The sequence below is a fragment of the Adiantum capillus-veneris genome, chromosome 10 (assembly GCF_014529385.1).
Source record: "Adiantum capillus-veneris isolate H3 chromosome 10, ASM1452938v2, whole genome shotgun sequence".
Lineage (NCBI taxonomy): Eukaryota > Viridiplantae > Streptophyta > Polypodiopsida > Polypodiales > Pteridaceae > Adiantum > Adiantum capillus-veneris.
Window position 1 is genome coordinate 37,405,797 of NC_140940.1, and position 24,450 is coordinate 37,430,246.

Consider the following 24,450-nt stretch of genomic DNA (forward strand, 5'->3'; position numbering starts at 1 on the left):
CACATTACTCTATTTGGTTAGGTTTACTTGGATGTTGTTTTTAGAAGTATACATTCGATGTCAATCAAGATCTGCACATGTTAATTACGCACGCAACTCCTTGCAATTTCATTTAAACCAACAATATGTTAATTTCTAATATCAATCTCTATTTACCTCTATTAATTCATGCACCTAACTTTGTATCCTCCCATAACCAAAAACATAATAACAAGTTTAAAATGTTTTTCTACTTCTCTTCAACACTCAACTAAACTCTCCCAAAAATCATCCCTATAATCTCTATTAATTGCGCCACCGTTCCCAAATTAGCCCCAAATTAGTCATGGTCTTGTTTTCTATAAATCTCAATTTGCAAATGTCCTGGTATATTCTATAGATGTTATATAGCATGGCGCACCAAGCAAGACTAGTTCAATGGATTCACGATTTTCCTAAATCTCCTTTTCCTTCCAAACTTAATGAGCCCTTTTTTTTGAATTTTCTCCAGCTGGTAGTAGTAGTAGGCAGGCTCGTTCCAACTTTACAAACGTGATCGTACTTGAGATTTCATTTCACTGCAACTAAGGATGTGCGGCATCGGCCTCGTTGTTTCGTCTTCGGCACAGCCTGAGCAAGTTCGTCCCTCTGCTTTTCTTGTTTTTTTGTTGGTTCGAAGGTCAGAAGCCAACAGGAAGGAGAGAGAGAGAGAGAGAGAGCTGTAGCACAGGTACATGGTCAATCAAGTATCATTAGGCAAATCTCATGCGCATGCACACATGCACACGTGAGGATTGCAAAGTGCTGCTCAAGGGCAAGTGATTTGGCTACTCAAAACATATCATGGAAACATATGTGTCTTTTCCAAGGGGATTGGAACCAACAACTTAGTGGGCTTAAGAACCTTGCTGCCACAGATTGTGAATGAGCAAGAGTTTGAGGTGGATAGTTCAAAGCCCACCTTGGGCTTTGAACTATCCATGTGTTATCCTGTCCAGAAACAAAAGAGAAAAAGTGAGTTCAAAGGGATATGAACCCATGGCCAAGTGATGTCTAGGCACCAATTTTCCATTGCTGTTATCCTCTTGAGGACAAAAAATGACAAAATTCTAGACCTATAAGTATAAAAAGAGCAAAATACAAAACCAGGGAGTTATTTTGGGTCATATGAGCTATGGAGTGTCAAGACCTTTAGTGCCATGCACAATGGATAATGTCAGACGTCAGCAGAACTTGGAAGGTGTGGTGACATGGAAGCATGGGGGGGAAAGAGAGAGGAGAAAAGGAGAGAGAATATGCAAGCGAAAGAAGATGGAGAGAGTGAGAGAGAAACGAGACTGGCCTCGCAAGGGCAATTTCTAAACAAGAGAAGTATAAAAGGCTCTACGAGGAATTTGCAATCTTTGCTTGAACCCCCCCCCCCCCCCCCCCCCCCCCCCCCCCCCCCTCCCCGCGGAATAGAGAGGTGTAGCTAGGTTGAATGTTGCCCAATTTCAATCTTACACCCCATGACCCATAAAATAGGAAATGTGGGAATGCCAAGGGTCACAAGCCTAAAACAGGGTGCCCTCTACAGGTGGCATAAAAACTGACCAATGCAAAACAAATTTAGGAAGCCCCCATGGTGTGTGGACACTAGCAAAGCCTCACAAGGTTGGACACGGCCACAAAGAAGCCTCTCTCACTAGACAAGGATTTGGCGACCTCAAAGAATGAAGAAGGAATTGGGCAAGTCTAGTCCACGAGAGCTATTTCTATTTGAACAAACGTGGTGTTCAAAAAGTTTTTAAGTAAAGTGATATTGGACATAATCTCAAAGCGCGAGAGAGATTAGCTATCTCTCGTAGTGATTGTCCTTGTATCAAGGTGGTTGCCTTTTCTTCTTACATGAATGGAGCTTTGGGTCATGAGTTACTTCAATTTGTTCTATTCTTCCTTTTGATTCCTTTTGAGGAGTCTTTAGGAGTTCAAGGTATTTTTTCGCATTGGAAGTATGTAGCTTAAAAAAAAGCTTCTTCTGAAAGTAGCATCTCTAGGAAGGAATAGCTTGTCCTTTTGAATTTGTGTTATCTCGTATGTAGATGTCACGTGCGCACTGTAATTGTGCTACGTAGATAAGCTTCTGCTGTAGTCTAGCGTCAGTTTAGTCAGCTCAGGATTTAGCCTGACATTTTGTGAGACTCTAGAAGGACGTGCATGATCAGGCAGGTCATAGTTGCATACCCTCACTTGCAAAGTTAAGTTAAGCATATAGGCATATGAGCAGTCACTTAAGTCATTTATTAATATGTGACTTTGACATGATATTTATTAAAAGTAGGTAGGACAAATGGCTAAAAGACTTAAAAAAGAAGCCCTTTGGACGCTACAAAAGACAGAAGAGGCAGAGGAAGACGCAGTTCCCGCAACAACACCTCTTCTCAGTTGTACCCAACAGATATGGCGTTTTTAAGCCATCAGCCTCAACGTTTTGAACATTCAGCCCATAACCTCATCGCGATTGCAGATTTCGGCCTCGACATTCCCTAGCGTTTTTAGCATTCAGCCATAGCCTCACCGTACAAGCATCTCTACCAAGTATCGTTGTCGAAGTACCCCTCGTCATCGTCATCGTCATCGTCGTCGACGAAGTACCAAGCATCTCCAACAACACCCATTAGCACCTCAACAGCACTGCAATACAAGTACCCCTCGTCGTCGTCGTCATCGTCGTCGACGTAGTACCCCAACATCTAGCACCCCTTGCGTTTTGGCTTGGCTCTTGCCTAGCTCAGTGTAGGGATCATCAGGACCTCCGTGTCCTTAGCACCCAAGTACCTTTTGTACCCAAAGTGCCCGCAGTATCAAGTACCAGCAGTACCAAAGTACCCTGCAATACCAAGCACCAAAGTACCCGCAGTACCCAACGCTTAGCCTCTCAAGTACCAAGCATCCACCGCAGTACCCAATCCTTAACCTTAGGAGTACCCAGCATAAGTTGTATCAAGTACCCATTAGCATCTCAGCATCTCAGCATTTAGCATTGTTGTATCAAAATTTTGTGCAAGTAATAAAGCAAGCACTTGCTCTGGCAACAGAGCAAGGGGGCCCTTGAGGGTGGTTGGGACTCGACATCTCGTGTCGTCTCTCTTTTCTCTTTTTGTGTCACTCTCGTTCATTGTCTTCAGTTGAGTTTCTCTTTTCAAGTGAAGTAAAGTAACCTTGTGTTCGTGGGGAGTTCTAGATCCGAGCTAAATCCTTAAAACACTTCCGCTGCACCTGACATTGGTATCAGAGCTCTGTGCGTGCTTCAACTTCGCGAAGTGAAGGCAAGAACCCAAGAATCCCAAGAACCCAAGCGAAACTAAGAACCCAAAGAACCTCTCTCAAATTTTTTTTCCTTCAAAGAATCTTTGCGTCCCGATCCCGGACTTATTAGCCACTCCCACCCTTAGTCCATCGCGCATCGGGCGCGCTCCTGTCTTCATTGTTGTCTTTGAACGAAGATCGACATCGCATACATGAACATCCAGATCTTGAATACCAAAATTTACTTGCCTTGTATGTGGATATGGAAAGAGTTGGAGAAAGGATCCCTAACCCTCTTTTGCATTCGCATTTGCATGTAGCGTGCATCCACTTTCGTTGACAAGCAACCCTTGGAAATATCTCCGAGCACCTTTACCTTTTAGCTTTACCTGCTATGTTTTCACGACAGGACTATTCGAGTGGTCGTACTCGCTCGCAAGGCAGAATCAGCACCAAGGCTGGTATTGTGCGACAGTAGTAAGGCTACCTAGTAACTCGTATGGTCGGTGTTTACATCATAGCAATACCTACATCCACGGTACCCACCCGTTTGGAGCATTTTTCATCGGCTTATGCGTCCACAAGCATCAGAAGAATTCAACATTCAAGATCAAAAGTACAGAAAGAATTCAAAGGTAGAAGTTCGACAGTTGTGTCTCACCTTTAACAGGGGGGGTTTGTCACGTGCGCATTGCAATTGCGCTACGTGGACAAGCTTCTGCTGTAGTCTAGTGTCAGTCTTAGTTAGCTTAGGATCTAGCCTGGCATTTTGTGAGCCTCTAGGAGGTGCATGATCAGGCAGGTCATAGTTGTATACCCTCACTTGCACAGTTAAGTCACTTAAGCATATAGGCATATGAACACTTAAGTCATTTATTAATAAGTGACTTTGACATGACATTTATTAAAAGTAGGTAGGGCAAATGGCTAAAAGACCTATAAAAGAAGCCCTTTGGGTGCTACAGAAGGCAGAAGAGGTAGAGGAAGAAGCAATACCCGCAACAACACCTTTTCTCAGCAATACCCAGCAGATCTGGTGTTTTTCAGCCATCAGCCTCAGCGTTTTCAGCATTCAGCCTATAACCTCGTCGCGGTTGCAGATTTCGACCTCGGCATTCTCTAGCGTTTTCAGCATTCAGCCATAGCCTCACCATACAAGCATCTCTACCAAATATCGTCGTCGAAGTACCCCTCGTCACTGTCATCATCATCGTCATCGCCGCCTTCGTCGTTGATCGTTGTCGTCGTCGTCATTGTTGTCGACGCAGTACCCTAGCATCTAGCACCCCTTGCGTTTTGGCTTGGCTCTTGCCTAGCTCAGCGTAGGGATCATCAGGACCTCCGTGTCCTTAGCACCCAGTTACCTTCCATACCCAAAGTACTGGCAATACCAAGCACCAAAGTATCCGCAATACCCAACACTTAGCCTCTCATGTACCAAGCATCCACCGCAGTACCCAATCCTCAACCTCAGTAGTACCCACATCAGTCGTATCAAGTATCCATTAGCATCTCAACATTTAGCACCATCGTATCAGCATTTCGTGCAAGTAATAAAGCAAGTATTTGCTCTGGCAATAGAGCAAGGGGGCCCTTGAGGGTGGTTGGGACTCAACATCCCGTGTTGTCTCTCTTTTCTCTCACGGCACAAACTTGTGATTTACCCCCTTCTTGAAGAATGGTAATTGCCTTCGATTACGCCTACAATGCAGACACATGACAAAAACTAGCTCAGTAGACACTGAATCTATGTACTCATGCACTAGACTAGACACATCCAACACTTGCACACAGACATCACCAAAAGCATATCCTGCTAAAATGCTGGCCCTAGGCTGCCGTACAGTTCTGTGAATTGCGGCGGATTTTCCACTAACTACCATGTCAGCAAATGATACTCTTTTTAGGGTTTATGTCCGCCTCTTTAGTGGGAGCCAATGGCCCTGCCATGTCATCACACTTGTGACATGTTGCATTTTCTTCAAGAACTTTTCATCACCTTACCTCTGAGCCAGGCCCCCCTATTAAGGCCTATTGGCAATAATGCATGGGTAGGGAGCCCGACAATGATCAGGATATTTCCATCCTTACAATGACAAATGTGTTAGCAATCTTATAATCAGCAGGCAACTACTTTTGCAAGCAAGTTTGGACTTCTAAATTCCGAGTTCTCATGCCATGAAAGTGTGATGATTGTATGTTTTGAGAATCTATGATTATCAAAGATGTTTTACACACCCACATACAAAGTTGTATGCATGTTAGACATATTTATGGTTCCGTACTTAACGTTTTTATGAAAATAATGTCAAGGTCTAGTACAAACAACTTTTTTTTTTCATACTTTAGGTCTTGTATGTAACATCTATATCCACCTTGCTCACAACAGACACATACATGCACACACCCACATAGAAGATGTATATTAGGTTTGCATGTACTACATTGTTCAAGGATTCAAGTCTATTTTTGTTTTACTGCAGCTTTTGAATGACGGGAGACTCTTAGTAGGAGATCTTTTGGAAGCTCTCAAAAGAAGGGGTCCTGACACCATGGGAAAGCACACCATTTGCCTTCCGACTCGCTTTGAGCATAACATCAAGAAACCTATGGAACCTGATGGTGACATGCTGCAAACTCATGAAAGAAATGTGCAAGTTATTCTTGAGTTTTTGGCAACTACCTTGCAACTTCGAGGATCGGTACAAATCTGCCAACCTTTGAAAGATTTACATGAAAACGTGCTCATCTACAATGGTAATATTAGTTAATTGCTACAAATTCATTTCACAATCCCTTGCTAACAGTTTTGTTTGCATATTTTGCATTTGTATTGTGGGCATAGGCTGTATAAACGCTTCAAAAGATACCAAGCCGTGATGACATCTTCTTTCATAAACCATGCTGAAGTGAAAATTCTCTTGAATTTTATCTACTTCTTAGGTGCTTCCTTGTGCAACAACAAAGTAGACCACCATGTCTGTGCATTTCCTTTGAGATGAGATGCCGCCCTTCGTACCTTGGAGCATTCCATTCTAAGAAACGACCTCTTGAAAAGGCGATGTTAAACTGATGTATGAATTCAAGGGCTCGTTGGTAGCTGAAAACGTGTGAAACTTGACTGCTTGACCCCCATCCTTGAACTCCTTTGTCTTCTTGTTCTTTTTCTCTCTGTTTGAACTGTCAGAAGATGTCCTCTAGTCTGCTAGATTGCTTTTTGTGCTTTCTAGACTTTTTCTTGGCTCTGCTTTTCTTGCTTTTCACTTCTTCTTCTGCTTTTTTCTCATCCTCACGGGAACTAGGGGACAATGAACTGTCAGAACTCTCTGAAGACGAAGAAAAATTTGGGTCATCCTCGAAACGAACATGTTTTTTGGATCTGCTAGCCACCTCGAAAGTGGATTTCAGGCCCAAAGATCCGGGGGAAGCCACTGATTTTCTCTTCTTTCAAGCGTGTTTCATGCTTTTCATCAACTGGTTTGTCTTCTTTTCAAGAGCTTCATCAAACTCTTTCTGCGTAGAGTTTCTGCTTTTCTGCACCTGGCTTTCCTTTTTGTTTCATTACCGACTTGAGAGGAGACTGGATGGTCTCTGGCCATCTGGAGTGCACCTTGTCAAGCGGGTAATTCTGTAGGTGATTCACACATTTCGCGTACTTGGAGTACTTGATCAATCTTTTCGTGCACGTGTCAACCTGCAGTTGACGTTTGTACTCTGCGTTGTCGAGATACCCCTCTTGAAATTTGCCAAAATCTCCCGACTCCTCGGAAAAAGGCTTACTCTTGTTTGAATCTCCGTTGGTTTTCTCTGTTCCCCTGATGGGATTTTGCTTTTCTTCATCTCTCCCTAGACTAGCAGTTGGAGGGGGGTCGTCTCTATTGAATTCTCCACGAGAATGCATGTGTGTTGTAGATTGAATGGGATCCTCCGAGGTTCTTTTCTTGAGTGATGATACCGAGCACAGCTTTGAGAAATTAAATGTGAAAGAGGCTCTTTTCTTGAGTGATAATACTGAGCACTGCCAAAGAGCTCTGACACCAATGTAATGTGTTGCGGAAGTGATTGACGGTGAATGCTCAAGTTGAGTGCTCGGTGCGTACTCAAGGTTCCTTTTACTGAATGAGAGAGTTCCTTTTGCTTCATGAGAGATGTGCAAAGACTAGAGAGAGAAGATGTAACAGACTTGGACACTCCAAGTCAAGAATCAATCACGACAACACCAAATAACCACTTCAAAATAATACACAGATCACAATAGATTTGCACTGGCCCGACGGAGTTCCATGCCTAGAGATATTGGCCCCAAAGACTGGCGCCCCTTTTGGTATTTCTTTATGTATTAATCAATGTCAAAGTACAAGAGAGCGGTTAGGGTTTCACTCTCAGACTCTGTGCCCAGATGCTCTGCAGAGTGAGCCCAGAACCACTTATTTAAAGTTTACAAGGGATGCCCAAAAGCAGAGCCCCAAAAGCTTCCAAATCAAAAGCAACCGTTTCTCTCTCAAACCCTCTTAAAGGCTTTCCATTAAAATAAAGCAATGGAACTCTCTCTCTCTCTCTCTCTCTCTCTCTCTCTCTCTCTCCTTGGTCAATTTGCGTTGCCAAAAGCTGAAAAATCAGCACCGTAAAATCCGTCGCGAAACCCGGAAATCCGTACTGTTGCCACGTGGCATTTCTGCCGCCCGAATTAGGGTTTCAGCCACATTTAGGATTTCAGCCAGCAGTTAAGGGTTAGGGTTTCCAGAATTAGGGTTTCTGCAAATTAGGGTTTGCAGGTTTTAGGGTTTCTGGCAGAAATTAGGGTTTTTGCTCTCGGTAGCCATGTCATCACTTTGTGACAGAAGAGAGTGATACTGTGAATGAAGGTTCTAAGAGAGAGAGAGAGAGAGAGAGAGAGAGAGAGAGAGAGAGAGAGAGAGAGATTTTTTATGTCTATGTCAGGCCCAAATCGGCCTATGAGACAAATCAAATATACATTGTGTGTATGTCATCCGTCTATTAGAAAGACAAATGAAATAATACTGATACAAAACTGAACTGAAGTGGAAATAAGTAATGATGTACTGGAGATGGTGGTGGTGATATATCCAGGGGATATCTGAAGGGGGATGAAGCTCTATCTCTGGGGGTATATGCATGTCTATATGCTCAGGGTAGTACAATCATGAGAGTGCATCAAGCTATCTACCTCATCGTGTACTAATGGGGGGGTGTAATATGTGGTACATGGGCGGGTCTGGTGCCAGGGCTGCCCGGATGAAAGCTGCAGGGTTGGCCCTCATCTGAGCCACTCGCTCCTCAATGGCACGACGCTCTCGAGCCCGAATCTCCTCGATTTTTCGGTGGAGGCTCTGCACCCCTGTAGCCAGTGACTTGTGGTCGTTGTCTAGCTCGGCTCGCCTTGGCTTGTGGGAGTGTCACTCCCCTCTCAGTGTCGGATGAGGAGGGGGCTATAACTCTCTGAAAGAAGTCTGTGAGCTGCGACGGTCTATCCTCTGTCTATGTAGCTGCGTGTGTCTGTAGTAGTGTGTCCCAGTGGCTCGGTATCTCTAATAGGAAACGCCCTAGCTGTCTCTGATCTCGAGAGTCCATGATCTCTCGGAGAGTGGGCTGCCCTCTGAATAAGGCCTCATACTTGCCTCTGATCTCAGTATATGCGCTGCATCGACACATAAAATGCTCCTCGCTCTCCACCTCCTCTGTGCATGCTCTGCAGACTCACTCCTCTCTGGGGACACCAGTGTCTCCCAGTCTCAATCTCTAACCTGTGTGATGCCACTCTCAACTGACCAATCGCCACCCGTGAGCTATGTGGCATGTATGTGTCCGTGTAGCGTGGTCTCTGTATGAACCCATCAGGTAGTATAGTAAGGAACTGGTCTCTGTAGTCTGACATCTTCGTTCCCAAGCCTGGTGACTCCCAGACTCTCCTCGTGTATAGCTTCCAAAGGTCCTGTCTCAACACTAAGTTCCTCTTGCTGCAAGAGAGTTGAACATAGGGTGAGTCAGGGTCGTACCGGAAGGGTGGTAGACTCTCCATATCAAGAACGTGTGCCTCAAACCATGCTTTGACCTGTGAGTACCATGCTCTCTCATGCCCACTCTCTGATAGCTGTATAGCTGCCTCAAAAGCCCTCCGAGTAAGTTTGTCGAGAGGTAGCTCTCTCATCCTGTGGATGAAACAGACTGTCTGGAATATTGCCTCTACTACCATAGGTAGTGTGGCGAGCTCTGCTCTGATAATGTCATGTGGCACTGTCTGCTTGCTACGAGCACTGTCTGATAATGTCATGTGGTACTATTTGTGGCATCTCTATCTGTGCCCACTGGTTAGCTGTCAATCCTAGTGCCCATACTACCGCCGAGTACATCAAGGCCTGGGTGACTAAGGTGTCGAAAAGCCACCCCTTCGTGCGGGTCTCCTGAAAGTGTGCCTGGTGGCACCTCCGCTCTAGCATGGCGAGGACTGCTGAAATCGGCCTGTAGGACGGTAGGCGTTGGCTTTCACTCGAAATTCTTTACTTTAGACACACACACAGAGCACTTAGCAAAGGGAACCTGCGACGGGAATTAACACTTAAACACACACACGGCTCGAAAGCTAGAATGCTTCGAGCAAACGCCGACAACCTGTAGGCCCCAAAATTGGCGCCCCTTTCGGTATTTCTTTATACTTTGAGAGGGTAAATTACAAAGTAGAGTCCTGGGAATCCTTTACGTGTATCCCTCTAGATACTACATGGTAACAATCACTAAACTTTTGCAAAAATGCTGACCTTTCTTTATCTAACACATATAAATTTGACTGATCACTATCTGAGACATCACGTGCAAAAATCAAGTACACAGAAAGATGATTCTTTATTACAGAAGTGATAGCAGAAGCAGATACAATAGGGACTGACTCTCCTTTAAGCTTTACATCCAAGATGTCAGTTTTGCCCCTATGCTGTACATTGATCTTTTTGTTGTAGGCATCCTAGACTCCATGCACTCGGAACATCCACGGGATCCCCAACAAGCATCACATCCTTCTAGCGGCATGATGTAGAACTCTTCTGTGTCCACATATGATTGAATATGCAGACGCAGCTTTCCAATAATGGGAGTAACACACTCTGAGTGGCCAGGACATGCCAACCCTGCCTCTGCTGTGTATCCCATCTCTTCAGCTCTGATGCCCAGCTTCATAGCTAACTCTGGTGAGATAAAGTTGGCTTTGGCACCTGGATCAAAGAAGATGAGTGCCGTCTGACCCCATGTCATGCATAACTCACTGGCATTTGTACTGGGCCTGTCACCCACCATGTCTGGCACCAAACCTGCCGTGGGTTTACGCTTCTTGCCTTTTTGGTCTTCTTTATCATCTGAGTTAGTTGGTCTTTTCCTTTGTGGACAATTGGTAGCAAAGTGACCAGGCTGCTCGCATATAAAGCATTTTTTTTCAACCATTAGGACCTTTTTCTCGAGCGACTTGCCCACAAAAGGCTTCCTTTTTTGTTTCTTTGCCTTCGCTCCAGAAGTCCCGGCTGAATCCTTGTCTTTGGTGGCCTTTTCCGACCCCTCTGATGCATCAGGAGCCGTTTTCACAAAGGGCTTCTTCGCTGAATTTTTCTTTTGTTGGCCTCCTTTCTCATTGCTAGGAAACCCACTGTCCTCTCCTTTCAACAAGGCAAGACCAGTGTTCGCAACTTGTCACAAAGTGATGACGTGGCGGACAGCAGAAACCCTAATTTCTGCCAGAAACCCTAAAATTCCTGCAAACCCTAATTTTTGCCAAAAACCCTAAATTCCGGAAATCGCAGAGGCGGATTATTAAAAAAAAAAAAAAAAATAAATTTTTTTTTGTTTTTTTTTGTTTTGGAAAATGATGAGCGACGCGAATTTTGCTTTTGCTTTTTTATATTAAAAAAAAAAAAGAGAAAAGACTCTCTAAGAGAGAGAGAGAACTGATGCTTTTGATTTTAAAAGCTTTTGGGGCTCTGCTTTTGGGCATCCCTTGTAACCTTTAAATTAGTGGTGAGGGCCTCACTTCTCAGGGCATCTGGACGCAGAGTCTGAGAGTGAAACCCTAACCGCTCTCTTGTACTTTGATGATTGATTAATACAAAAAGAAATACCGAAAGGGGTGCCAGTCTTTGGGGCCAATATCTCTAGGCACGGAACTCCGCCGGGCCAGTGCAAATCTATTGTGATCTGTGAATTGTTTTGAAGTGGTTATTTGGTGCTGTCGCGGTTGATTCTTGACTTGGAGTGTCCAAGTTTGTTACAGTGGTATCAGAGCACGGCCGATTTCTCTTCTACGGGAAATCCGATCCCCGAATTTTTTTTCCGCGGCACCTATGGCTTCAGGCAATGATCAGTCGACTCCCTCTGCATCTGGAGATGCGGGCTGGGATCACAACGAAGATTCAGGCAGAGAGTATGGCCCGCCTTGGCCTACTTAGGCGGAGCGGCGAGAGATAGAGCGTCGCGAGTTGATCAGCGATGCAACAATGATGATGCTCAATTTTGCCAAGGAAGCGAAGATGGCAAAATATATGAACCAGACCTCTTTGGAAGAGGTACAGATGGAGTGGCAGAGAACCACAACACCACTCCCGAAACCCGCTCTCAAGAAACCTTCTGCCTCCAAGAAATATACGGAGAAGGAACTGGAGAACGTGGTTGATGCACGGATTGCTCAGCTTTTTGACACGCAAAAGAAAGCCAAAAAAAAAAAAGCAAAAAGTGAAGCAAGGCACAAAGCTTCGGAAAGGGCAAGAAAAAGGCAAAGAAGGCTACATCTCGCCCAGAGACTGACAGTTCTACTGAGGACTCGTCTACAGACAGCTCAGATTCCGATGACGGGAAAGTTTTATGCGAACAAGAAGAATTTTTACAAAGCCAACCAATATGACTTTCTCGAAGATAACAGCAAGAAAGTCCGAGAGTTTAAGGAAGGTGGCCACTCGATCAAGTTTGATACTTTTCAGGATACTCAGATGCTTCGAAGGCTTTGTCTTTTATACAGCAGTTTGACATCGCTTTCGCGGGAGGACGCTATTCAGAGCACTCCAAGATTCGGAGAGCTGCCTCTTACTCTGAGGGGAATGCTCGTACTTGGTGGTCCACGCTTCTATTAAGCAAGACTGTGCCAGTTACATGGCTGAAATTCAAGAGGCTTTTTATTTCTTCTTGGTTGACTCAAGAGTTTGAGCGAGATATACGAGCTGCTTGGAACCATCTCCGGATGACCAAGAGCGATACAGTGAATTCTTATTGTGAAAGATTCTGGAGCTCTTTTCTACCCGCCTCTTCATTCAAGAAGATCTCGTTCAGAGAACAGATTGAGCGGTTTACCTTGGGTCTACCTACAGAGATCCGAGATCACTGCTTGGAACAGAAGTCAGCTTCTATTCAGGAGTTGATGAGTCATGCGAAGCGGGGCTTTGCCATTCACTCTGGCAGTCTGACCTACCCCACAGATGAGGCCATGACACAACGAGCCGAACAGACTTTTGGGAATGAAAGTAGAATGAAAAAGAGCAACCCAGAGAAAAAAAAAGGATGCACGACCCAAGCTTTACTCCTGAGGAGAGAGCTCGCTTCATCAGAGAGGGGAAGTGCTTTGGATGCGGGAAACATGGACATATTTCCGCAAAGTGCCCTGATAAGGCACAGAAAGAACAGAATGATAAAGACGACGACAGGTCTTAGAGTTCGAGAGCAGCTGAGGAATGTGGCAGAAAAGGCAGATAGAAAAGCAGAACTGGTACCACATGGCGTGGGACTTGCACCGAATCAAATGAATGAAAGTACAAACTTTGCCGTTTTTTTGGGGCAAAGTGAAGGATCAGGAAGCTCTTTTGAAGGAGCCAAGGCCAACTTCTTTTCACTTGGAATTGGCGGCTCGATTTGGAACTACGCCCGACAGACTGACGCCACAGGCGGAGGTAGTTCGACTGGCACCCGGATGGGATGTTGCCATTACACCGAGCATTGGCAAACTTTGTTTGCAATGACAGGGGTGTTCAGGGCACGTGAGTGACGTTCTACTCGGGATCCCTTGGTACCACAAGAACTACGCCGTGGTTGACTACCGGGCCGAGAAAGCGACTTTGATAAATGAAGGGCTTAGAGATTGTACTTGATGAACTTCAGTTTTCTTACTCATTCTTTTGGGAGAACTGAACCATGGATAAAAGTTGAATATGTTTTGACCTGAAGAAAAGAACGCCACGATTTTTTTTCTCCACGCTCATGCCGATTGCTTTTGAGAGGGCCTGAAGATCATACCATTGATCTGATATCTGGAAGCACACCACCGAATCGGCCACCTTATTGTGTGAGCCGAGTACAGAATGAAAAGATTATGAACTCAGTGAAAGACCTCTTGGAAAAGGGTCTTGTCCAGCTTAGTACTTCACCGTATTGCTCTCCAGTGTTGTTGATTTTGAAGAAAGACAGATCTTGGAGAATGTGCATCGATTATAGCACTCTCAACGAAATCACCATCAAGAACAGATTTCCGATTCCTAGGATCGATGATATACTCGACAGGTTACAGGGATCCTCGTGCTTTAGCAGGATTGACTTGAAGAGTGGATATCATCAGATCAGGATAGCGCCAGGAGATGTCTACAAGACAGCTTTTCGGACGACTTTTGGGTTATTTGAGTTTTTGGTGATGCCTTTTGGCTTAACCAATGCTCCTGCGACATTTTACCGGATGATGGACAGGATTTTTCGAGAGTACAAACTATTTGTTGGCACTTTCTTTGACGACATCATTGTTTTCTCCAAGAATGAGGCAGAACACAGAGATCATCTGCTTCAAGTCTTTCAGGCAATTACGAGATCACACGTTAGTGATTAATGCTAAGAAAAGTGAATTTTTTCCTACCATGGATACACTTTTTGGGACACATTGTGTCAGCAACACAACAGGAGTGCAAATGGACCCGGCCAAGATAGAGACTATCCGTGATTGGCCCGATTTGAGGAATGTCCATGAAGTTAGAAGCTTCTTGGGACTATGTTCATACTACAGGCGGTTCATACGAAAGTTTGCAGAGGTTGCTTCCCCTTTGCATACCTTGACACAGAAAGGAGTACCTTTTTCGTGGGGACCCACAGAGGTGACTGCCTTTCAGACATTGAAAGAGAAATTGACTACGGGACCTATTTTGACTTTGCCGGACTTGCAGAAGTCATTCGAAGTATATTGTGATGCTTGTGGTCGTAGTCTGGGTGCGGTCTTGATGCAAGAAGGCCATGTCATAGCTTACGAGAGCCGTTTGTTCTCTAGGCCGGAGATGACAGCACAGATTTATGAGAAAGAGCTTTTGGCGGTTATCCATGCTCTTACTCAGTGGCGGCATTACCTACTCAGAGCGGATTTTATTGTCTTTACAGACCATCAGAGTTTGCGCTACTTCTTGTCACAGAAGCAGCTTTCGGAAAAGCAGATGCGGTGGGCGAACATCTTGTCACAGTTTCACTTCCAGATTGTCCATGTGCAGGGACAGAAGAATGTGGTGGCAGATGCTTTGTCTCGGAAACCGTTGGTTCTGGCTATTTCCGCGATACATCATAGGAGCTTCGAGGATATGGTCGATCAGTGTGCCACAGATACAGATTTTGCAGATATTTTCACACGGATACGGGATGGGGAGACAGTAGCTGGATACTCCCTTCGAGAAGGCTACTTGATGAAAAAGACTATGTTGTGCGTTACACAGCCGTTGAGGGAAAAGGTTATGACTGATTGCCACTGTCCACCTTTTACGGGTCACCGCAGCATTGCTACCACCATGAAAGGGGTAGAGAGAGATTTCTTTTGGCGGAGACTGAAGAAGGATGTGGAAGAGTTTGTGCGCAGTTGCTTGGTATGCTAGAAGGTCAAGTTTGACAGGCATAAGGCACAGGGATTGTTACAGCCTTTACCCATACCCACCCACCCGCCCCTGGGAAAATATTGAAATGGATTTCATTTTTTTTTAATCTCCCGAGAATACAGAATGATCACGATGATTTTCCGATTACATGGCACGCCTGAGACGATTGTCTCCGACAGAGACCCCAGCTTTATGAGTTTGTTTTGGAAGGCAATTTGGGAGAACATTGGGACGCGGTTGCAGTTCTCGTCATCGTTCCACTTGCAGACTGACGGGCAATTTGAGATTGCCAATTCAGTGATTTTAGATTTATTGAAGTCTTGTATCTCGCATCAGAAGACTCAATGGGAAAAGAACTTACCTTTGGTGGAATTTGCCTACAATAACACGATACACTCTTCGACGGGGAAGACGCCATGAGAGATTGTTGAAACTGCTGCGAAGGTTCCATCCTTCCTGAGCACGAAAGATTAGAAATTTGAAGCGGATGAATATTCGCGAGATTTGGATACGGCTTTTGCCAAGGTTCACGAGACTTTACAGAAGTCTCAAGAACGACAGAAAAAGGCAGCGGATCGCCATCGTCGCGACTGGAAACTGAAGGAGGATGATTGGGTGCTCTTACTTTTGAGAAGGCACGCCTAAGAAAAAAAAAAGGGCAAAGGAGAGGCTTTTTCCAAAGCTTAGTATGTGATACTACGGACCTTTCCAGATTACTGACAAGATAAATGATGTCTCCTTCCGATTGGACCTGCCAGATACTTGGAGGATTGATAATGCATTGCATGTGAGTCTCTTGAACCCTGTTAAGGGTGATGTGCCTGATGATGGGGAGCTTGATGAGCAACCCGAAGTGGAAGAAAACGAGGAGATCCTTGTTCCTGAACAGATTTTGGCACATAATGATACGAAGAAAGGTAAAGTCCGAAGGCGGTTCTTGGTTAAGTTCAAGAACTTTCCTGCATTTGATGCGAAGTGGATGGAGGAGGAGGACCTAGCAGATACTCCTCGGATTGTGAAACTTTACCTCGATGTTTTGGTTTAGCATAGTCTACTCCAAACGGAACCCAGAAACTCAGCTTGGCCGAAGATCTGGTGCAGTGGGATGCACAAGAGGGGAGTCGCTCCACTCCTTTGTCAACAGATGCCTCGATTTTGATACTAAAGTCACTGATGTCTCTTTGAGCTTCAGGGATACTGAGAGCTGACAGTATTCTGCTGGATGACTTTATGAAATGGAATTCCTGATTATGATACTGATTTGTTCTTGACTTCTTGTGAGTGCAGGAACTGATAGCCGAAATGATTGCAGCATTTTGGTCTGATTGATCTCGAATAGACATGGTTGCAATAGGGGTTAGTCAATCAGACATCGATGAGGTCCCGATTGGACCTAGATGTGATTGCTAGCTACATTGCCGATAAATCATGGTCTAAGATCCGAATGAATGTTGAATGTCATGTGATGTCTGGTGATGTCCTGTGATGTCGTGTGATGTGACTGTCGATTTTGTACATGTGCTAGATGTGTGTTCCTAGTACGTAGGTACTAACAGTCAGTGTCTGCTAAGACGGTTTATGGCTTTTGTCGGTTTTGCAGGCGTAATCGCGGTCGATTACAATGCTTTCAAGAGGGGGGTATGTCACAAAGTGATGACGTGGCGGACAGCAGAAACCCTAATTTCTGCCAGAAACCCTAAAATTCCTGCAAACCCTAATTTTTGCCAAAAACCCTAAATTCCGGAAATCGCGGAGGCGGATTATTAAAAAAAAATAAAAATAAATTTTTTTTTTTTGGTTTTTTTTTGTTTTGGAAAATGATGAGCGACGCGAATTTTGCTTTTGCTTTTTTATATTAAAAAAAAAAAGAGAAAAGACTCTCTAAGAGAGAGAGAGAACTGATGCTTTTGATTTTAAAAGCTTTTGGGGCTCTGCTTTTGGGCATCCCTTGTAACCTTTAAATTAGTGGTGAGGGCCTCACTTCTCAGGGCATCTGGACGCAGAGTCTGAGAGTGAAACCCTAACCGCTCTCTTGTACTTTGATGATTGATTAATACAAAAAGAAATACCGAAAGGGGCGCCAGTCTTTGGGGCCAATATCTCTAGGCACGGAACTCCGCCGGGCCAGTGCAAATCTATTGTGATCTGTGAATTGTTTTGAAGTGGTTATTTGGTGCTGTCGCGGTTGATTCTTGACTTGGAGTGTCCAAGTTTGTTACACAACTTCCATAAGCTGAGTGACGGTAGCCACTCTGTTCTTGGTACAGTAACCACGAAGCCCTTTAGGCAACCCACAACAATACTTCTCTATCTGCTCTGTCAATGGCACAAATCTGTAGGAGGTCACTGAGAGTAACGCTTTACAAAACCTCCTATTGTACTCCAGCAAGCTCTTGCATGAAGCTGAAGTAAGCTGGTGCCAATCTGTGTCACGTGACACATCCCAACCCTATGTGTCCGTGGACAAGCTACACCACAGCAGGGTTCAGTCAGTTCAGTCAAGTCTAGATTAGCAGTGATCTGGCACTTTTGTGAGTCTATTCGTAGACCGTGCATGCCCAGTCACTTAGCATAGATGCATATCCTCCGGTTGCACACAACATGATCATCGGAATTCCCATCAGAATCCATTAGCATCAGTTAGGGGAATTTTCCAGTGCATTTAGCCTATCTTCCTATTTATTGGGATTTTGACTTATTATTTTTAAGTGACTTTCCTACAAAAGTAAGTAGGGCAATTTTGCTAAGTTTCTATATAAGCAAACCCAAGTTAGCACTAAATGGCAGAAGAGGCAGCAGGAGCTTCCCGCTCAACAGGCAACTTCTCAGCAGTACCCCCCCCTCGCAGTAGATCCTCGCCATTCTCCCATCCCCTTGGCGTTTCCTCTGCTAGCAGATCCTGGCGTGCCATTCCCAGTAACCATCGCCAGCACCTACCAGATCTTGGCGTTTTTCCATTAGCACCAAGGCAGCCAGTTCAGCCCATTCAAAAACGCCAGCAAGCCAGATCCTTCCAGCGTTTTTGTTCAGCTTTAGGACCCTTTTCACACCAGCGTTTTTCAGCATGGATATGCCTGCATAACCAGCGTTTTTCCAGCCTGATACATCAGCCCTTGCAGCGATTTCAGCAGGTGCAAATCTGCCCTAAAACGCAGCCAAGAAATGCAGCAGATCTCAGCGTTTTCATGTCAGCCCTCAGCGTTTTTGATCAGCAGTTCTCAGCCATGAAGAAAAGGCAGTTTTCAGCCTATGCACAGTAGCCGATCGCCCCCAATGAGGTTGCAGATGGTTCCTCATTTTCAGCCATAAAAACACAGCCCAAAACAGTCCATTTTCAGCCCTTGAAACAGTCCAAGAAATCAGCATCAAGAAGAGCCCAGATTTCAGCCCAAGTCGCCGTCGTCGTCATCGGCATAGTCTCATTGCATCAGTCCATTGCATTTGCATTGTACGCATTTGTGCAATCAAGTAGACCACTCTCGCCGACGAGAGTGGGGCCTTCGGAGGAGGGTTTTACAACCCCTCGGTGTCGTATCTCTTCTCTCTTCTTCTCTTAGTCTCATTCACTTGCACGCACAATCCACTCACTTTGTTCGTGACCACAGCACTCTACAAGACGGAAAGCTCTCTCTCTTTCCCTAAAGAACTAAAAGGAACCTTGAGAAATAAAGATCACTAATCTTGAGAAAATACAACATTCATTCCGCTGCACCTAACATTGGTATCAGAGCTTTGGAAGTGTTCTGCATTACTCAAGGAAAGAACCACAAGAACCACAAGATTTTTTTTTGCTTGTTACGATCGCACGAACCCAAGTTTACTTGGGCGTGGTGATTCCTAATCGTGTTTTGTTGAAGAGTGACAGGAATCCCAAGAAAGAAGGGCTTGTCCAGCCTCCCCTTGTGTCTCTTTTCACTCATTGCGAGCGGACCGTGCACTTAGCGGCCGGCCAATCGACATGAGGTGGGAAAAAGCAACCTTGGTGTGAGCGCAAGGCCGCCAAGGGGTGCGCCCGCAGAAAAGGGTAGAACTCGGGTGAAGAGAAGATCCTTCTCCAACGCGATTTGCAAGCGAAAGAAACCCTCAAGAACCCCAAGAACCCAAGACCCTCAAGACTCAAGAACCTCAAGAACCCTAGATTCTCACGAATCAAGGACCCCAAGAACCCAAGACCCTCAAGACTCAAGAACCTCAAGAACCCTAGATTCTCACGAATCAAGGACGTCAAGAACCTCAAGACCCTCAAGAACCAAGTTCCTCGCGAGCTTAAGACCCCAAGATCATAGTGCATGGTCGTCACCCGAAGCGGCATGGATACTTTGCCTTCAAGTGATGAGCATGAGAGAGGCGACGAAGGATTCTCCCTACCAGGAGGTTTTTCCAACCCTCCCCCTTCGCCATCTACGCCAGACCTTATGGAGGCAATGATGAAGCAAATGATGGCCATGATGGATTGACAGGACGACAAGCACCTTGCTCAGGAGCGTGAGCGCATTGCTCTTGCCGCAAAACAAGAAGAAAATTGACTTGCTTTCGAACGCGAACGCGATGAACGCAAGGCTCAAAGGGAGATTCGTCATCAAGAGTTTATTTCCCACATCCTAGCCTCGAAGACCGAACCACCCAAAGATCGTGGAAGTTCGTCAAGTGGCGCAAGCCACGACGCGGATTCCAACCATCCAGTTAAAGAAAAGTTGACTTTCAGTAAGTATGACGGTAAGATGGATGCTACAGTGATTCATTCTTGGTTGCATCAATTTAATGCTTATTTTGCGACAACTAAGAAGACAGGGAATAGCAAAGTATTGACGGCAGCTATGTACCGTGCCGGTGATGCCATCAATTTGTACCACGCATGGCAAGAGGCACAGCTAGCCGCGCACCTAGAGGCAGCCGACGATTTCACGCCCCTCTCTTTTAGTTGGGCTGATTTCCAAGACAAGCTCAAGGCGCGGTTTATGCCACCTCAGTATCTCGCACGGTTGAAAGACGATTGGCGCGCTCTCAAGCAAAATGGTATGCCGGTTATGTCTTTTTCTAATCGTGTTTTGCAGCTAGGTACCCAATTACGCATGTCGGATGATGAACGCAAAGAGGCTTTTCTCTTTGGATTGGACGAGTATATCAAGTACGATGTCAAGGTATTCGATCCAATCGATCTCAACAAGGCGGTAGCCAATCGATCTCAACAAGGCAATAGCGATTGCTCTCGCACAGGAGATGAAGCACAACAAGGGAAAGCCTAAGGAGAACAAGACTTCCACAAGTACCTCGCAGACTCCTCCGAACAGTAAGAACGGTAAGAATGGTAAGAATGATAACTCTTCTAACCACTCTACCAACAGTATCTCATCAAAGAATTCTTTCAATGAATCTAAGGGTAAGGCTAACACAATTGCTAAACCTAAGCTTACTCCAGATGAAAAGGTAACACAAGGAATTGTAGGAGGTTACATCACTTCGGAAGAACAAAGCACGTATTCTAAAGAAGGTCGTTGTTTTCATTGTCACATTAAGGGTCACATAAAAAGAACATGTCCTAAGCTTGAATCGAATGAATCTAAAGAACCCACAACACCCACTACATCTGTCAATGCAATGTATCATAACACGATTGTGCCCACAGTTTCTCAGGACCCTCCTATTGATGATTCTCTCATCAAATGTTATGGTCGTACGTCAGGGCACCGTTTTGTCATATTGTTTGACCCAGGTAGTATGCATGATGTGATCAGCCCCTCTCTTGTTGAGAGAGCCCGCCTTGAAGTTAGTCCAAGGTCTCCTATCGAGGTCTCTGGCTTTCGTCCTGGTATGGACGCTCTCATCACGAAGGAGTGCCTTGATGTGTTGTTTGCAATTCAGCAGACTGCCTTCACTAGAAGATTTGTTGTTTCTCCTCTCTCAGGATGTGATATGATTTTAGGCATGAAATGGTTTCGTGAAATCAATCCTCTCGTTGATTGGGAGGCTAGCACTTTAACTCTCAATGTCAAAAGTGATTCTCCTACTGTCTTTCATGGAGTGGATACTTCTCCTTCTCCATCTCTCATTGCTAATATGCAGGACAAGATTGAACGGATTCGGGATAAGGAGATTCTCTCAGTCTCTCTTTCTCCAAAGCAGGATACACAGGATTTGCATGATTGTTTGAAGCATGATGATGATTTGAATGACAATGATTTGCATGATGATTTGGATGCCAATGATTTGCATAATGATTTGGATGACAATGACAAGTATGATGATTTGCATAATCAAGATGTGATTGTTCACAAGGCTGATGTCACGTGACACATCCCAACCCTATGTGTCCGTGGACAAGCTACACCACAACAGGGTTCAGTCAGTCCGATCAAGTTAGATTAGCAGTGATTTGGCACTTTTGTGAGTCTATTCGTAGACCGTGCATGTCGAGTCACTTAGCATAGATGCATATCCTCCGGTTGTACACAGCATGATCATCGGAATTCCCATCAAAATCCATTAGCATCATTTAGGGGAATTTTCCAGTGCATTTAGCCTATTTTCCTATTTATTGGGATTTTCACTTATTATTTTTAAGTGACTTTCCTACAAAAGTAGGTAGGGAAATTTTGCTAAGTTAATATATAAGCAAACCCAAGTTAGCACTTTCTGGCAGAAGAGGCAGCAAGAGCTTCCCGCTCAACATGCAACTTCTCAGCAGTACCCCCCCCCCTCATGACCCTCCTAGCGTTTTTGCATCCTGACCCCATCCTTGGCGAATCCCTTCTACTGCAGGCCATCGCCATCCATCTTTAGCCCCTAGCGTTTGCAGATCCCCGCCATCGCCAACAGATTCATCAAGTTTCCCTAGCGTTTTCCCAAGACAGCCCAACCAGCGTTTTTGGATTGCAGAGCCAAATCAGCCTAGCGTTTTTGGCTAGCAGCAGGACCCCTTCAACGTTTTTGGTTTCAGCCCCTTACCGCAGCAGATACTCGCAGTTTCAGCCTTAAGACACAGAAGCAGATCAGCCCCCAAGTTGGTTGCAGATGATCCCCCATTTTCAGCCATAAAAACGCAGCCAAAACAATCATTTTCAGCCACCAAAACAGTCCCGAATTCAGCGATTAGAAGATCACAGATTTCAGCCATCAAGCCGTCGTCGTCATCACCGTCGTCGTCATCGGCATAGTCCCATTGCATCAGTCCATTGCATACGCATTGTACACCTTTGTGCAATCAAATTAGGCCACTCTCGCCGACGAGAGTGGGGCCTTCGGAGGAGGGTTTTACAAACTCGCGGGTGTCGTATCTCTTCTCTCTCCTTCTCTCAGTCTCATTCACTTGCACGCACAATATCCACTCACTTTGTTCGTGATCATAGCACTCTCCATAAAAAGCATCAGTTCTCTCTCTCTCTTAGAGAGTCTTTTCTCTTTTTTTATAAAAAAAAAAATAATTCGCATCGCTCATCATTTTCCCAAAATTTTTAAATTTTTGTTTTTAAAAAGCCTCTGCGATTTCCGAAAATTAGGGTTTTTGGCAGAAATTAGGGTTTGCAAGAAGTTTAGGGTTTTTGGCAGAAATTAGGGTTTCTGTTGTCCGCCACGTCATCACTTTGTGACATTCCGCTGCACCTAACATTGGTATCAGAGCTTTGGAAGTGTTCTGCATTACTCAAGGAAAGAACCACAATAATTTTTTTTGCTTGTTGCGATCACACGAACCCAAGTTTACTTGGGCGTGGCGATTCCTAATCGTGTTTTGTTGAAGAGTGACAGGAATCCCAAGAAAGAAGGGCTTGTCCAGCCTCCGCTTTGTGTCTCTTTTCACTCATTGAGAGCTGACCGTGCACTTAGCGGCCGGCCAATCGACGTGAGGTGGGAAAAAGCAACCTTGGTGTGAGCGCAAGGCCGCCAAGGGGTGCGCCCACAGAAAAGGGTAGAACTCGGGTGAAGAGAAGATCCTTCTCCAACGCGATTTGCAAGCAAAAGAACAACTCAAGATCCTCAAGAACCCAAGATTCTCACGAATCAAGAACCTCAAAAACCCAAAGAACCCAAGAACCAAGACCCCAAGAATCCAAGAACCAAGACCTGCAAGAACCCAAGTTCCTCGTGAACTTGAGAACCCAAGACCCGCAAGAACCCAAGTTCCTCGTGGACTTAAGAACCCAAGACCCCCAAGAACCCACGACTTCAGAATGATCATCACTCGAAGCGGAATGGATACTTCGCTTGGAAGTGATGAGCATGAGAGAGGCGACGAAGAATTTTCCCCACCAGGAGGTTTTCCTGACCCTCCCCCATCTACGACACCGATTGCACTAACTCCTATGGAGGCTTTCGACAAGAGGATGATTGACAAGAAGTTAGAAGACAAAGCAAGAGATGCCAAACGAAAAGCAGAAATACAGCGTGACCACGAAGAAAAGATGGCAGCCATAGAGCGTCAGTACCAAGAAAGAATGGCAGCCATAGCGCGTAAGAGTGAGCAAGCACGCTTGGAAGCCAAAGCAAGAGAAGCAGAAATGGATCGCAGACACGCAAAAGATAAAGCAGAAAGAAAAGCAATACAAGAACAGAGCGACCGACAAAACACAGAGTTTTGGCGACTCTATTCTCAAGTTCAGGCACAGATGCAAGAGATTTGGGGAAAGGAGACTCTCTCAGTCTCTTCGTCTCCAAAGCATGACACACAGGATTTGCATGATTGTGCGAAGCATGATGATGATTTGATTGACAATGACTTGCATGATCTTTTGATTGACAATGATAAGCACAATGATTTGCATGATGAATTGGATGCCAATGATAAGCATGATGATTTGAATGATAAAGACAAGCATGATGATTTGCATGATAATCAAGATGTGATTTCTCACAAGCATGATGAGTTGCATGAAGATGATGTGATTGTTCACAAGGATGATATGTTAGTTGATGCTTTTTCTAGCAGTAGGAGCTTCCCGCTCAACAGGCAACTTCTCAGCAGTACCCCCCCCTCACAGTAGATCCTCGCCATTCTCCCATCCCCTTGGCGTTTCCTCTTCTAGCAGATCCTGGCGTGCCATTCCCAGTAACCATCGCCAGCACCTACCAGATCTTGGCGTTTTTCCATAAGCACCAAGGCAGCCAGTTCAGCCCATTCAAAAACGCCAGCAAGCCAGATCCTTCCAGCGTTTTTGTTCAGCTTTAGGACCCTTTTCACACCAGCGTTTTTCAGCATGGATATGCCTGCATAACCAGCGTTTTTCCAGTCTGATACATCAGCCCTTGCAGCGATTTCAGCAGGTGCAAATCTGCCCTAAAACGCAGCCAAGAAATGCAGCAGATCTCAGCG

At 45.1% G+C, this 24,450-nt stretch overlaps 1 protein-coding gene across 4 annotated transcripts in view; it reads left to right on the forward strand.

The window, feature by feature from the left end:
* The first annotated feature begins 460 nt into the window (after nt 1-460).
* Nucleotides 461-24,450, forward strand: part of LOC147448702 (Asparagine synthase family protein) — a 185,930-nt gene continuing 161,940 nt past the window's right edge. For 3 of the 4 annotated variants that reach the window (XM_086521238.1, XM_086521237.1, XM_086521236.1), the window contains exons 1-2: nt 461-617; nt 5,751-5,969. In XM_086521238.1, coding sequence (XP_086377364.1) covers nt 570-617; nt 5,751-5,969 — 267 coding nt within the window. In that variant the 5' untranslated portion in view covers nt 461-569. Of the gene's footprint in view, nt 618-5,750; nt 6,025-24,450 lie in introns of all 4 variants that reach the window. The other variant, XM_086521239.1, reaches the window with a different exon arrangement.